Source organism: Triturus cristatus, chromosome 9, assembly GCF_964204655.1.
Source record: "Triturus cristatus chromosome 9, aTriCri1.1, whole genome shotgun sequence".
NCBI classification, from domain to species: domain Eukaryota; kingdom Metazoa; phylum Chordata; class Amphibia; order Caudata; family Salamandridae; genus Triturus; species Triturus cristatus.
The window spans coordinates 734,638,655-734,653,024 of NC_140592.1; the positions used below are offsets into that span (position 1 = coordinate 734,638,655).

Genomic DNA, 14,370 nt, shown 5'->3' on the forward strand with positions numbered 1-14,370 from the left:
GTGCCGTCTCTTCTGAGCAGGCCAACAAGGAAAAAATAAAATTATAATAATTTATTGTCATTATCATTTTGTTTTCCGTCCTTGCTCAGCTCACAGAGCAGGGCAGGTGTCTCCGACCGGCCAAACCATCATGCGCACTTTGCATGTTCTGCAACAGGCTGCATTACAGCTTGGGTGCAGAACATGCCTAGCCCCCCGTTCCCTGGCTGAGGGCCGAACCACGGCGCTCAGACCAATCATGATTAGCTATGGGGAGCCGAGTGCTTCCTGCCCTGGAAGCGGGCGAAAAGGAACAAGAGGCGGCGGCAACAAGTGTTTTACATTTTTTTTTATTCCCTCCCCTCTCCTTCCTCCCCCGTGACCCGTCCCCTCATCACCTTTAAATACCAGCCGCCACTGGTATTTATTAAAAGCTGGGCTTGGGGAAGTACCAATCTTTGCATTGTTATTCTTTTTTCCACACAGGCAGGATCCTCCTTAGGAGGACAGTTTCCCTGAGTGCAGATTTGTTGTTCTGAGAAGGTGTTGCAGGAAGAGAGGCCTTTTTCCTGGACAGCAAGTCAGCGCAGGATGATAGGGTTGTTTTAGGATGAGCGAATAAGCTCTGGATAAGAGGTAGTTAAGGCGATAACGCATGGAAGTAGGTCAGTGAAAGGGCAGATTGATATTGAGGGTTAGATAGGGGTTGGTGTTAGTCTCATTTTACCTAGGAGGCCAGGCAGTCTTCAAAGGAGGTAGCCCCAAGTGGGTGGCGACTTAAGGGCAAGTGGGGCGGATCTCGGCTCTGTATTAGCGAGGCAATGATTTAAGGCTATAAACCGATGTGCCAGGTGTGCAATTTTGTGGCCACAGGACTGTCCCATCCAAGCTGCATTTCCATACCAAGGAGAGAGTCTGTGGTAATTGCACCGTCTCGCCTGAACTCTAGATGCAGAAATGGTTTCCTGTGTATCTAGGGCTCCAGCTAAGGAGGGCTTGATTAGGTAAGGGAGTAACAGCTTGATTAATTCCTTAAATTGGATAAGCACTACCAAAAGAAATAAAAAAAAATACTAATTGACATGCCTGGCGTTTTCAGTTCAATAGCTGCGGATGTTCCATAGCTCAAGGAGATGCTCTGTTGCTGAGTGATTTAAAAACTCTTTTTAAAGTGAAAGCATCCTTCTCTTGATTTGAATTTCTAGCTAACACAGTACATAGAAAGTATAATCTGTAACATTAGAATGCAGTTTAAAGCAAAATAAAATATGCAGTTTTAATCACTTAAAAATAACACGGCTAAGAATGAGAATTACTTTTTTAGTTCAAAAGAAACCACATTACTGGCTACTTCCCAAAGGAGGGCTTCGGATACTCTCCATTTGGAAGTAGCCCTTTCTTCTGGAGGAACAAATATCCTCAATAATCACAGTGAAATGATGCCATGGAGTGCTCACTAGACCCTTCAGGACATAGGGTCTGAAGGCTGAGGAATGCCACCGGAGAGCACATGAAGTAGGAAAATGCTGACACTGCTGCAGGCAAAGTGAAAGAAATACTAGTATCTGGAAAGGTTCTCTAAGCTATGACGGCTTGAGGAGAGCCTTTAATTCACACAGTCAGCTACACACCTTCTCCCCCCAAACTCTAACCCAGGATATCACAAAACTTGTATTCTCAAAACTAAACTGATGGCTCTTGTACACAATTGGTGCAAGAAAAAGGCCACCTTTAACCTGGAGGACCTTAAACAAGTATTCAACACCCAATTTGACACCCTCAACACCACCAAATTCTCATACTTTCAAGACCTCATCACCTCACGCCAGCCTTTCGTACAATGACATATAAAAATAATTACTTTAATAGCCACGCCAACTACACTACTCTTTGTTCAATCCTTAACTCACTTCAGCCCCACTACACCTCGACCCTACTCAAACATACTCTCACACTTCAACACGTCCTCCAATGTACTAATTACAATACTAACAAGCATTGGCATAGCCAATAGGTCTCGCCTTTGGGACCTTATGAGTGATTATCCATGCAGCACACTATCTCTTATGTGGGCAACATGAAAAGTTGTTATCCCTAGCATGTGAAGCACCTCTCTAGCCTACACACATCAGGCTTGAAACAAAGGAGACGTAGGCCATGAGACTTCCGCCCTTAGTGTATTGGTGGTTTTAATGTAAATGTCAGGGGAAAAAATAAATTTCAATCAGAGGGCCTATACATCTGCAACGCTGTGGCTGTACTATTTCATTGTATAAAACAAAATATGAAACGGGTTGTCCCCTGTTGTGGTTTTACGGTGTGGAATCATGCAATAAAATCTTGTGTTTCGGCAGAATATAAGGTTCAAACTAAACCATCCAATCAGAGAGAACAGGTAAAAAGATGGCATGACCGACACGCAATTGCTCTATGTTAGAATGGATACGCTAAATTGTTAAGTATAATTTTTTTTTACAAATTACACCACAAGCCCTTTCTGGGAATCAATCTACTTTTTTTTGTAGCAGCAGTGTATCAAATGTAAATCTAAGCATAAATATTGCTACAGCAGAAATTATAACATGTTTGAGAATCAATTTCAGTGACTGAAGCAACTTTGTTTAAAATGTAATCCCTGTACTGTGCCATATATTAAACAAAAATCTGACTTTGGGAACAAAATTAATAAAATAAACTACTATTGCCATGCACACATAAATTAGCATAACGGTAAATGATTCAGGGCCAAAAATAAAAACTGCTTACTGAAATACATCGAGAACTTTGTTGAACTTAAATATATGCCGCTGCCGCAGCAGCTTTCCCCCAAGTGAAGCAGCTTTTCTAAGTAACACGAATGAGTGCGAAGCTTACCAGAATCGACTGCAGCAGGGGATATCTGAGACGAGGAAAGAAACGCATGGATATCAGCACCTAGTATCCCGAAGAAGGTTCGACACACAAGTAGAATGGAATGTATGTGCTCTGTGTACTGTCAACCTTGGTCGCCAGTCGCCACTCCATCCAAGTAGTCAGAGGGACATAAGCGCTAGGGGGGAGGTTCTTAAAGGCAATTTCAATGTTACGACACACACACTCACAAAGATCACGCGTGCCGGAGGCCAGAATTCATGACATGGAATAGTGATGATAAATGTTTATGTCTTACTCAAATGACAGAAAACAAGCAGAGGGACATGAAAAAAACCCAGAGGAGAGGGAGCGAGCATTCAAGCAACTGTTGAGAACAAGCCCTTAAAGAGGGATAACCAGAAGGAACCCTGAGGCTGCGATGCCCAGACAGGAGGAGGGGCCATCGCATGCTGTGCCTGGAGGAAGCATTAACACGTTGTGATGGCTAACCAGAAGGATCGCTTAGTGAAATTCCCTAGGAGGGGACCAAGCACCCAAAGGAGGGACCAAAACGAAAGGTTATCCAATAGAAAGCAAAGCTTTCTAAAGGACAATGCAAGACACCAATAAAAGCCAAAACGCGGGATGAAAGCCAATATGGTGATTGACGCCTTTCTTGGCAAAAAATCAAGAGGAAGCATATATTGTGTTTTGTTTTTGTCATCTGACAAATTAGTTTTTGTATCTTTTCCTCTGCCATTGTTTTTTTGTTTACACTTAAGTTTGTATTTTCACAATTGTATATGTTTGTGGAACTTTGTGAGCACCCGTGTATCATTGTCTATTTTGTATTTGTTTATTAACAAATGTCTTGATAAACGTTTGCGAATACTTCATTATTTTTTGTTCTTCAAATGGTCCTCCATTTGTTAGACCATTATGTGTTACATTTGTTTTTCTTTCTGATTATCCTCTGAACCATTGTTGCTTTTATATCATACAGTGATTACAGCATGTCTTGCAGACAGCACATGCGCGCTTCCTAGGCTCGGCCTCAAAAGTGACCTTGTTCCACTCTCAAACCGTCATGTATCCCTCCCAAATCCAGTTCAGATACGGACAGAGTAAGAACTCTTTACAAGTTTACATTCACTTGCCCATAGTGTCATCATTTGCTGGTTCTCAAACAATATTAATGAAGTGATTATTTAATATAGCATTAGTCAAGGATTTTAAAAAGTAACATGTCTTTACTAAGTACAAATTCTTCACTAACGTTCTTCCTAAAATATACGTCCTATGAGTAAACAAAATAAATCAGGATTTTGTGTTTTGATGTTGGCAAATGGGGCAAGCGATAATCAGTGCAAAATAATTATGGAAGAGTTTTTTTTTTAATACAAACCATGTATGTACATTACAACAAACATCTGATTGAGATTTACATTCCCTTCTTACAACATTTTTAGAGAGAAAGACAAAAACATTAATATTGAAATTGTTCCTTGTATGTCTTTGGTCTCTTTAAATTTGCCAGACGAATTTGGATTATAATGAGGATGCAGCATGGTGAACAGTCTTGTTGCATGGTGAACAGTCTTGTTGCATGGTGAACAGTCTTGTTGCATGGTGAACAGTCTTGTTGCATGGTGAACAGTCTTGTTGCATGGTGAACAGTCTTGTTGCATGGTAAACAGTCTTGTTGCATGGTGAACAGTCTTGTGAACAGTCTTGTTGCATGGTGAACAGTCTTGTTGCATGGTGAACAGTCTTGTTGCATGGTGAACAGTCTTGTTGACACTTCAGTTAATTATCTTTGAAAATGCCTGAGTCGTCTACCTTTTATGGCTTATATGAGCCTGACACCCAACAATAAGACAGTTTATGACGCGTTTTGAAAATACCTGCGTTTCATGCACACCTTCTAAGCTGCACAGGCAGTGCCTTGCACAGGGGATGGACATGGCCAAGCCAGAAGCTGAATATTGTCCAGTAAACTGACATAATGTCGTTAGCGAGGACACTTTTGCTGGATCCGGAAACAAAGCGCCTATCTCATGATAAGCAGGATTCCCTCCTATCTTGCTGTCACCACCATAATGGTGCAAATGTCTTTGATCCATTGACTGTTAGTTAATAAATTCAGAACAAAAATGTAAGAAGTTCTTAACAACACAAACGCATCTAAACACATAAATATGGATTTTTTGTTTTTTTTAAATGTTGATATAAAATATGAATGGGTCACCGAGATCAGGAGGCATGAGGGCGAAGGGGTGTGTCCAAAGTCTGGTCTGTATGGTATGTAATGTGTGTATATTTGTAATCCCTTATGTGTGAAGTACAGGTGATATGTATGTATTGGATGCATGTGGTATAGGGGGGGCTTTGTCCTCTCATAGCTCATTAAACCATGATCCTTCCTTTAGTGGTCTGACACATCACACCAAACAGTTTCTTGGTATTCGTGAGGCACATCCTGCGCTAACACACTGCTGCACATCTGCTGTGAGTTAGGGTGCGGAGTACCCCCCCATCTCTGGTTTTCTGATGAACATCTTGTGTCTCTGATGATGCTGAGGGCCTACACCTACTCTAGATCTCCTGATACACTGCTTATGTCTTTCAAGAAGTTGAGGTGCGGTGGTAATCTTGTGGCAGGAGGCATGGCTGGGTGGGATTCAATACCACCCAGCCCGTTTCTCTGTACCTCATTGATAGTTCTATCAGTTGGTCTCCCCCCGGCAGATGGTTACCCTGTTGGGCTCTGGGGTAAGATATCCCACAGACTCTACATGCATGATGAAAGAAGAGTGACCCTTGTATGACATGGTTGGTTTCAGGGCATCTTTCTGTGTCTCCTCTCACCTCTTGTCCGTGAGTTCAGAAATAAGAGAGGACCTTGTTGTCGAGTGACGCACCTGGTGCTGAGCTAAATATGCCCTTACTCAATGGGGACCAAGAAGGCTTGTATAAGGACATCATGTCCATGGGTGTATTAAGGATTAAGATGGGGATTTTGGAAGCAAGATGTGGGTGATGACTGAGGCAGCTCAGATTCAACACCTTCAGGTTCAGATGTTTGGTTGGTGTCGCACCATGTGCACTGGTTGAAACCAAAGTTTCTTTCTTCACAGGAGCTTGGACTTCACAACGAGGCAGACAGCTATTTCTCCACCACATTTGTTCGTTGTTCCCAAATGAATTAGTCTTATTCAGCCCATGGTGGAGGCACCTTCAGCAGTCAATGGGCCTAGAGTTCGATCTGTCTTGTGTGACATCTTTCTCCCTCTCTGTTCCTTTGAGGAGATGCACACTGGCCCACTCACTTAGTAATACAGAGAAGGAAATAAGCAAAGATTGATTTGGGAAAGACAAGTTTTTGCCTGCTTAGCAGTTTGTGCCACTACTCCTTCACTCGGCTGCTGTGGTGCAGAACTCTGGCATGCTCTTGCTTCGCGCGCGGCCTTGGACTGGAGGCTCGACTTCACTGTCGGAGCAGGCCGCGTCCTCTAGGTGGAAGGGGTTGACCCGCGGGCGAGACTTAAAAGTGATGACTGCCAGGCTCTTGGCCCGTTGCCTGCCCCGGCGGGGGTCGGTGCGTCTGCGCACATCTTCCTCCTCTGCCTCTGTAATAAAGTCCTGGAGCACCGTTCGGAAGAGTCGTGGCACCTCATGGATGTCTGGTTCAAATTCCAGCATGAGACGGCGGAACCTGGCAAAGAGAAGGAAGAACGTTTATTGCCACTGACTGTCTTAAAAATGGTGTAAGTGTAACCTCTAAACTTAGGCAGTGCTTAATTTATAACAGTAGTTGCCCGTCCCCTGCCAAAGTGGCGGGGCGGGCCGGAGGAGGGAGTTAGGGAGGGAATCGGGGTACAAAGTAAAAATAATATTTAAAAAAATTACTTACCCGATCGCCGCCGCCACCGTTCGCTGCTTCGCGCTCTTCCGGGCACAGGCTCCCAGAATGCACTGCGGCCAATCATGACGCTACAGGAAAGCAGTGTCAGGATTGGCCTGAGCGCTGGCACTTTGCGCTCCCAGGCAGACTGGGAGCCTGTGCCTGCTTTCTGCAGCGCCAGCAATGCTGCTGGGGCTGAAGAAAGCTTCACTGTGCATGAGGGCTTGTCCGGCCCCAAACGGCCGGCCAAGCCCTCATGCGCAGAAAAGGGACAAGGGAGTACACTGCCACTCCCCTACCACAGTGTCATCCCCCTGGACCTCCCCCCCCCTCCCCCCTTCCCGCAAGACTCATCAGTTAAAATAAAACGACAATAAAACGGGGTTAAAACCCGTTTTATTATCATTTCATTTTCCGGGTGGTGGCGTGGCGCTCCTCCGCCCTAATGGAGGGGCAGCAGCTGATTTATAAAACAATGCGTTCTGGCGCCCAAAGTTTTTCTCAAAAGCTTATCGATCGCACTGCGAATGTCGACGTTGCCGAATACCTAGGCTGTGTCAGGGGCAGAACACAGCCCTTTAACCCCTTCTGTGGCGGTTGCGCTGTGCCCATGACGAGACTATCTCGTCATGGACCCCGCCCGCTAATGAAAGGGCCGGCACAGGAGGGGGAAAGGGCGGGGCACTCAAGGGGTTAAGGGGCCTATGAATATCTGTAAGATATGGGTCAGGGGCCCTCATCACATTCTGTAGGGGGACCCCATCATTTTGTGTTACGCCAATGGGCTGTCTACTCTTGATTCCATCTCATACCTCTTTCATCCACAGCCTAACACAGCGTGCGTCCCTTTGGCTCACTGTTGCAGGTTCTTGTTCGTCTCTGTTTCCTCCCTTTGTTATTGTTTTCCTGTCTTTCTCGTTCCCATTCTTCCTCTTTTCTGCTTCTTATTCTGTGCTAAAGTCTGAAGATGAAAATTAAGAGGCTGATTTATATTTAGGCAGACAGCTTGGGTTCATCATTTGGATGGAGTAAATTACTCCTTCCCTATGGTGGAGAAGCCACCCACCTAATTTATAAATGACCGCCAAGCAGGTGGTCATTTATAAAGGCACTGACTGTCAATGCATTGTACTGTTTGCTACAGAGCTGCGTCGGACGGACACAGCTCTGTAGCAAACCGTATTCTTTTTTCATTCGAAAAATAAATGCCAAAAATGGGATTTTCTTTTTTAAAAGAAAGAAAGTCACGCTTCCTTCGCCATGAGAGGCTTCTTCTATGATAGAAGGAGGATTATAATGGTTTTATTGTTCTTTACTGTCAGGTTTTACCTGGTGGTAAGAAACAATATAAAATAACTACATGTCCGCCCATCTAAATTGGGCGGGTGGACATGCAGTCCTTACTCCCCAGGGCCGTTGGAGATGGTTGGTATCAGTGGAGACAGAGTAGTCTCAGCCATGGCCAAGTTTAAAGGTCCGCCTACAACTAAATTTGGCACGCGGGTCACTATATTGGTCGAGAGGGAACTCTTTCGCTGTTGTGACGGAGTACCCTGTCCGCCAATATATAAATCAGGCCTTATGTCTTGGTCCTTTAAAATGAGTGCGGATGGGCCCTACCAGCAACCACCTGCTCAAATTATGCACTGGTAAGAGTTCAAGCAAGAATCTGGTGGATTTAATTATTGGTAGGACTGGGTAGTTGGCGATATGCCTGGAAGAAATATGTTCTGGTTAAAGGTAAATATCTGGTCTGGGTGTTAAATATTTGATTTGTGGGTGGAGAATGTGGTCCAGGGGTTTACAGGTTAAGTCTGAGAATGACATTTCCTAACAGGTAAAAGATAGCAGGAGGGGGTGGATGAAAATGTAAAGATAGGCCCAGAGATTAAAAGTTTGGTATGGTGTTATTGTGTAGCCTGGGTATCAAAAGTCCATTCTCATGGTATGGTATAGTATCAGAATCTCGTGGCCTAAATATCTTCTGGCAACAATATTGCCAGAGAGGAGTTGGCCTAACGGCTAGGGCGTCGACCTCGAACTTGAATCTGGGGAACCGGGTTCGAGTCTCGGCAATGACACTGAACATCCTGTGATTCTGGGCAAATCACTTAATCTCCCCGTGCCTAACAAAAAAATATGAATGTTTCCTCATGTAACGCAATTGGTGCTATGTAAAGCGCTCAGATACCTGATACCATTACCGGGTCAAGTTCGTGCAATCTAAACCTCCGTAAAAAAAAAAATTGCATCTCAAATATTGTTTACAAAGAGATCACTCCATTGAAGTTAATAAAAGAAAATCTACGCCCCATGGAGCAATAGTTTTATTATCGATATTCTGATCTCTCATGAGTTTAAAGGTCACATTTGGCTGGGTACAGATTCTGCCATAGTGTCAAATATCCACTCTGGGAGGTTAAAGGTCAGGTATCGGGTTAAATGTCAGGCAATTGGAGATAGCTGTATTTCTGTTGATAATGGCCTCCAGAGCTAGAGACCTTTATAGAAATGGCCAAACCTCATTTCTCATTAGGTTTATTTGAACACTGAAGTTACCTAAAGATAAGCTGGCAGTGGTTTAAAAGGGTGCACTGATACATATTTGTTCATTACCTAATACAATACAACTTGCGTATACTAAGCACTATACCTGTTTTATCCACTCGCTTATTCATAAGAAGTCCAGTTGCAGCCTTCGACAAGGCCTTTGAATAAAGCCCTTAATACAACACTCATCATCGTACCAACACAACTTCCGAGGCACATCACACACCACCAGATACTCATATGGCATATGCTGTCCCTGTTCATGGTGTGAAGAAGGTGTGCTTTCCTGCTGATTGTGTTTTTACTCTTCTCTTTGAAGGTTGAAGCACACACGGCTGGGCTGTACCTGTTCTGTGTGTGTTCTCTGCATTGCTGTTCATTTACTAGAAAGGGAAGTGGATATGCTATAATGATCTGCACATCATTATTTGTACCCATATGATGTGAGTTTGGCTCAATCATTTTTATGGCCACAATATTGGGTGCTAATACACTGCCAAATACTTATCCACTCAAAGTATTGCAATATTCTTTGTGACTACAAGTAGTCCAAAAAAATCTAATTTACTTTTATGGGCAATATAGCACACCAGAGTATAGTCACACATTTATATAGCAATGTAACAGCGTTTGTAAATTAAGAGACCATGTCCATCAAACCATATAGACTATAAATCACAGTCCATTTCTTCTTTGAGATGATGTATTCGATATTTTATTCCCAATTCAGACAGCAGCCAACGCGCGTTTCGCCCACTTCATGGATTATGTTCTTAAGTCAAATCGTGTACACGCCAAATGAGATGAGGGTATGCTGTTGAACTGGTAGACAGCAGAGAGGACGTAATACGGTCCCGGTGTGAATAATCCCTATATACAAAGGAAAATTGAGAGTTTACATTTTCGAATCGATGATGATTTGACTTACGAACATAATCCATGAAGTGGGTTCATAACGCAACCCTTGATATCTTTTACGAGGGATCCATTGATCACATCAAAAAACAATAACATATCGAGCCTTGAAAAAGCCCTGTGGGCGAAACGCGCGTCGGCTGCTGTCTGAATTGGGAATAAAATATCGAATGCATCATCTCAAAGAAGAAATGGACGGTGATTTACAGTCTATATGGTTTGATGGACATGGTCTCTTAAGTTACAAACGCTGTTACATTGATATATAAATGTGTGACTATACTCTGGCGTGCTACATTGCCCATAAAAGTAAACCTATTTTGTTCATGTTTGTGTGTATGTAAAGAGGCTTACACCACTTTTACTTCTATTACACCTGTTCTGTGTGTATGTATGATACATGCATGTGTGTATGTGCTTAAGGGAACCTTGCACCGTTGGTGCTGACATCTATCCCATAACTGTTCTTAGTGTTAATTAATCTTGTGCTGCTGCACAAGATGTGCCTACATTGTACCTGCTGAGTCTGATGGCTCAGTGAGCTAATGCATCCACTGATGGGATCTCTTTTATGACCCCCTTGGTAATATATTCAAATCCTGGCAGGTCCACTCAGCATTTCATTCTCCCAAGTTTGTAAGATAACTAGTACTGATTTTAGTAACGATAAACATCCTTTATACAGCTCCAACAAACCCCTTGGCAGTGAACATGGGCTATACAAGTACATGCTATTTTAGTGGAGCTTGGTAAAAACCCTTTCACTATACAAAAACCAAAAGAACTGCTGTAGTGAATAACTGGGAGGCCGACCAGCAGGGACAGGCCTGGAGTTTCTCTTGTGCCGCAGCTGGTTTCTTATTATATGGTTTGCAGCAGTGGTAAATTTGTAAAACAGTAAGTGCAGGGACCCAAGTTTTCACTCAGAAGCCCACTAGCCGCACTATTAAATGTCAGCGTGCCGAATAGCAAGGCTGCATAGTCTTGATTCCACTCTTACCTCCTTAATCCACCACTAGCCACTCTGTGCCCCTTGATCTCACTTTTACACATTCCTGCTTTCTCCATTTGTCACGTTTTTTTTTGTTATCTTCCTCTTACTTTCCCCCTATTGTGTTTTTCACTCTCTTGTTATGGGACAAAGTCTGATGAGGAAAAATAAGTGCTGGTCCCCAAAAATGAGCGCAGGTGGACCCCCACCTGAAATCTCCTGCTGAAAATTAAACACAGGCCTGCAGTGTCTTGTGCCCGCTGCAGTCACTGAAACAGGTAATCAGACCCAGATTGCTTTATTGGTCTAAAGGCGATGAAATAGCTGCCGAACTAAGGAAAAGAGAAAGAGGTCAGGAATGGGGACGCACTACAGCTATTCTTGTGTCTGTTCTGCCCCTGGAGCATTCTGTTAGCATTATGTTTTAGGATTGGCTGAATGTTATTTTGCACTGTGCACGTCTGCGATTTGTTTTACCGTTCGCATATTTCAATGGCATTTCAGTTTTGCACTCAGTGGTAGTGCATCAAGGTCCTCGTTTCTCTTGTCTGCCCCCTTGCTGTCCTTCCTTATCCTGTTGCTCCCTCCCGCTCCACCTACCTTCCATTTTGTCATCAGGCTCTCGTTGCTCCTGGCCACCCCTCACTGTTCTTTCTTACTCAAACTGCACCCCTTGCCCTCTTTCTCCACTCATGTCGAGGCTCGTCGTTGGAGCCCAGACACAACAGAGATGGCTCCATCCACTCACCGCTGTTGGCTATGCATGTGCTTGTACATTTGTGGCACAATCAATAGCAAAACAATATCAGTAGAGAGGCATTGTGGAATGGTGTTTTCTATCTCTAGAATTGTTGTGTCAGTATTCCAAGATGGCCGTCACGTTGCAGCTAAGTGTAATGCCATCTTGGAGCAGGACACCAATCTTAAACATAGAATACCATTCCAAGTTGGACGCCCACTGCTACTGGCCTTGTCAATGCTTGTGACGCAATTGCACAAGCATTTACGATGTTAGTAGGGCAATGCCACAATTGAATAAGAATTAGCGAAGCCAATACGACAAGAGAGAGAGAGATTGACTTTACCAATGCCTATTTATAAGTTTCAGGTGAAAGAAGACAGAACTGATTACCACAGCAACCCAAGCATTAGAGAGATTTCAAAAATGATAAAAACAGCAAGTTATGTGTGTATATGTGCATTGGTGGGGGGCAGGCATGTTTTTGGATCTGAACATCAGAGGTGGGCCATGTTCAGAACGAACGCATCTCTGAAGACTCTGAGTTTGTTTCTTTGGGTGTTTTATTGAGCACTGATATTGCTCCCCTATGATGATTCAGAGCACCCCGAGACACTGCAAGCATACAGAAATGGCAAACTAAAGCAGTAATTAGAACTGCGTAAGCATTGTGACTAAGGGCGAACTTGCAGGGAGGTATTATCTCTCCTCGGTTGGCCCTGAAACCCTCCTGGTGACCCCAGTTTGTATATGTAGGGAGCTGCATGGAACTAGGACACATGTAAATGAGGCATGATATGTGCACAAGCAGCCAATGGGGGTAACTGTGCCCAACTGTACTCACTTGAGGTCAGTTTATTTACCGAAGCCAATACTGGTGTCCTCTTTCAATGAAGTTCAGTTATCATCTTCTGTTAAAATAGTTGTTCAGCATGGATCCCGAAAGAATGCATTTGATAGACACACCAACCTCCTGACAGCCCTGGCCTTCATACTGGTCTGAATAAGATCCACGTTTGGTTGATCTGTCCTGTAGATTATTTTTCCTCTCTTAATAAAATGTAAGTGTTGTTGGTGTAAGTGTAAGTGTAACATAGAAAGCCAGGGTGACCATATTAATTCTCCAGCATTGAGTAAACATTAAATCTGAAGGCCAGAATAAATGTATGCACTAGCCTACAAAATCCACAAACCTCTTCACTCTCAAACCACCCATTCTCCGACTAATATTCTGTCTGTCCCTTATAGCTCCATGGGATATAGAACCAATACATCCTTAAAGCTGGAAACTCCCAAGATTCCAGATGCTTCAGCATAAGCAATAAACTCCTTTTCATCATTCTTGGTCTATTCTCTCTCATGGTCTCATGAGTCCTGGACCCCCTACTCTTCTCCCTGTTTATGGCTGACTTGCCGTCAGCTTTAGCAGCAGCAAAGGACATTGGCCCCAAAATGAATGCGAAACATATGGCATGTCTCCTGTATGTGGACCATTTTGTAATTATGGATCTAACAGAGATAGGCTTGCAAAGGAAGTTGGATGTGCTCATGGAAGACTGTGACTGCAAAAAGCTAGTGGTAAACATGTATAAGACGAACGTTTTGGGCTTTGGCAAAACATTTGTGAAGTTTGAGTGGTATTTAGGTTCCACCAAATTGGAATCTGTTAATGAATACAAGTATTTAAGAGTATGGTTTGAGAAGAATTTAAAGTGGAACGTTCATATTGAATCACTAAAGTAAGATCTCTTGCCTCGGTAGGTGACCTGAATTTTTTTTACAGGGATTATCGGGAGAATTCCCACAGACCACTTTTACTAGCTTATGCTGCTATGATCTGCCCCCGATTTCAGTACGAAGCCGAGCTGTTAAGTCTAAGCGGCAAAAGTTGTTGGGAACCTGAGGAGGGGAAATGTCTGAAAAGTTTACTGTCCCTGTAAAGCGCCCCAATGATCCAGGCAGTAAGAATGGAAACAGGTATGACATTATAGATCTATCTAAGTGATATCACACGGAACGGATGAAAGTCCCTGGTTGATACTGGCGCTCACCCTTATCAGTGCTATACTGGGTCTATAGAGTCTTGTAGGTGCTCAAAGGGAGAAGGGTCACCCACCCTTCCCAATTCGTGATCCCTAGAGATCACACTCAATAATAAATCGAAACCCGAGCACAACTGTCATATCACACACTACTGTGTTGCCCGCAAATACAGTGCAATATCAAAATATTAGCCATTTGATTGACTCTTCTCTCTATTTTCTCTTTCGTTGGTCCAGCCTAGATCTATCTAACACGGGTGGCAGCAAATGAGGGGCAAAAGTTATCATTATGGTGAGAAATTAGATTATGACTAGCGAATAGAAATGGACTAAGGGCAGTCGAAAAAACATTGAGATCATATGTAGGGAAATGAGCGTTAGCATGTGTACCCAGAAC

At 43.5% G+C, this 14,370-nt stretch overlaps 1 protein-coding gene across 1 annotated transcript in view; it reads right to left on the bottom strand.

Moving 5' to 3' along the window:
- Nucleotides 1-3,638: 3,638 nt before the first annotated feature.
- The window catches only part of LOC146798670 (protein RD3-like), a 46,123-nt gene continuing 35,391 nt past the window's right edge, over nt 3,639-14,370 (bottom strand). Inside the window, exon 3 of the mRNA XM_085627994.1 lies at nt 3,639-6,547. Coding sequence (XP_085484120.1) covers nt 6,247-6,547 — 301 coding nt within the window. The 3' untranslated portion in view covers nt 3,639-6,246. The remainder of the gene's footprint in view (nt 6,548-14,370) is intronic.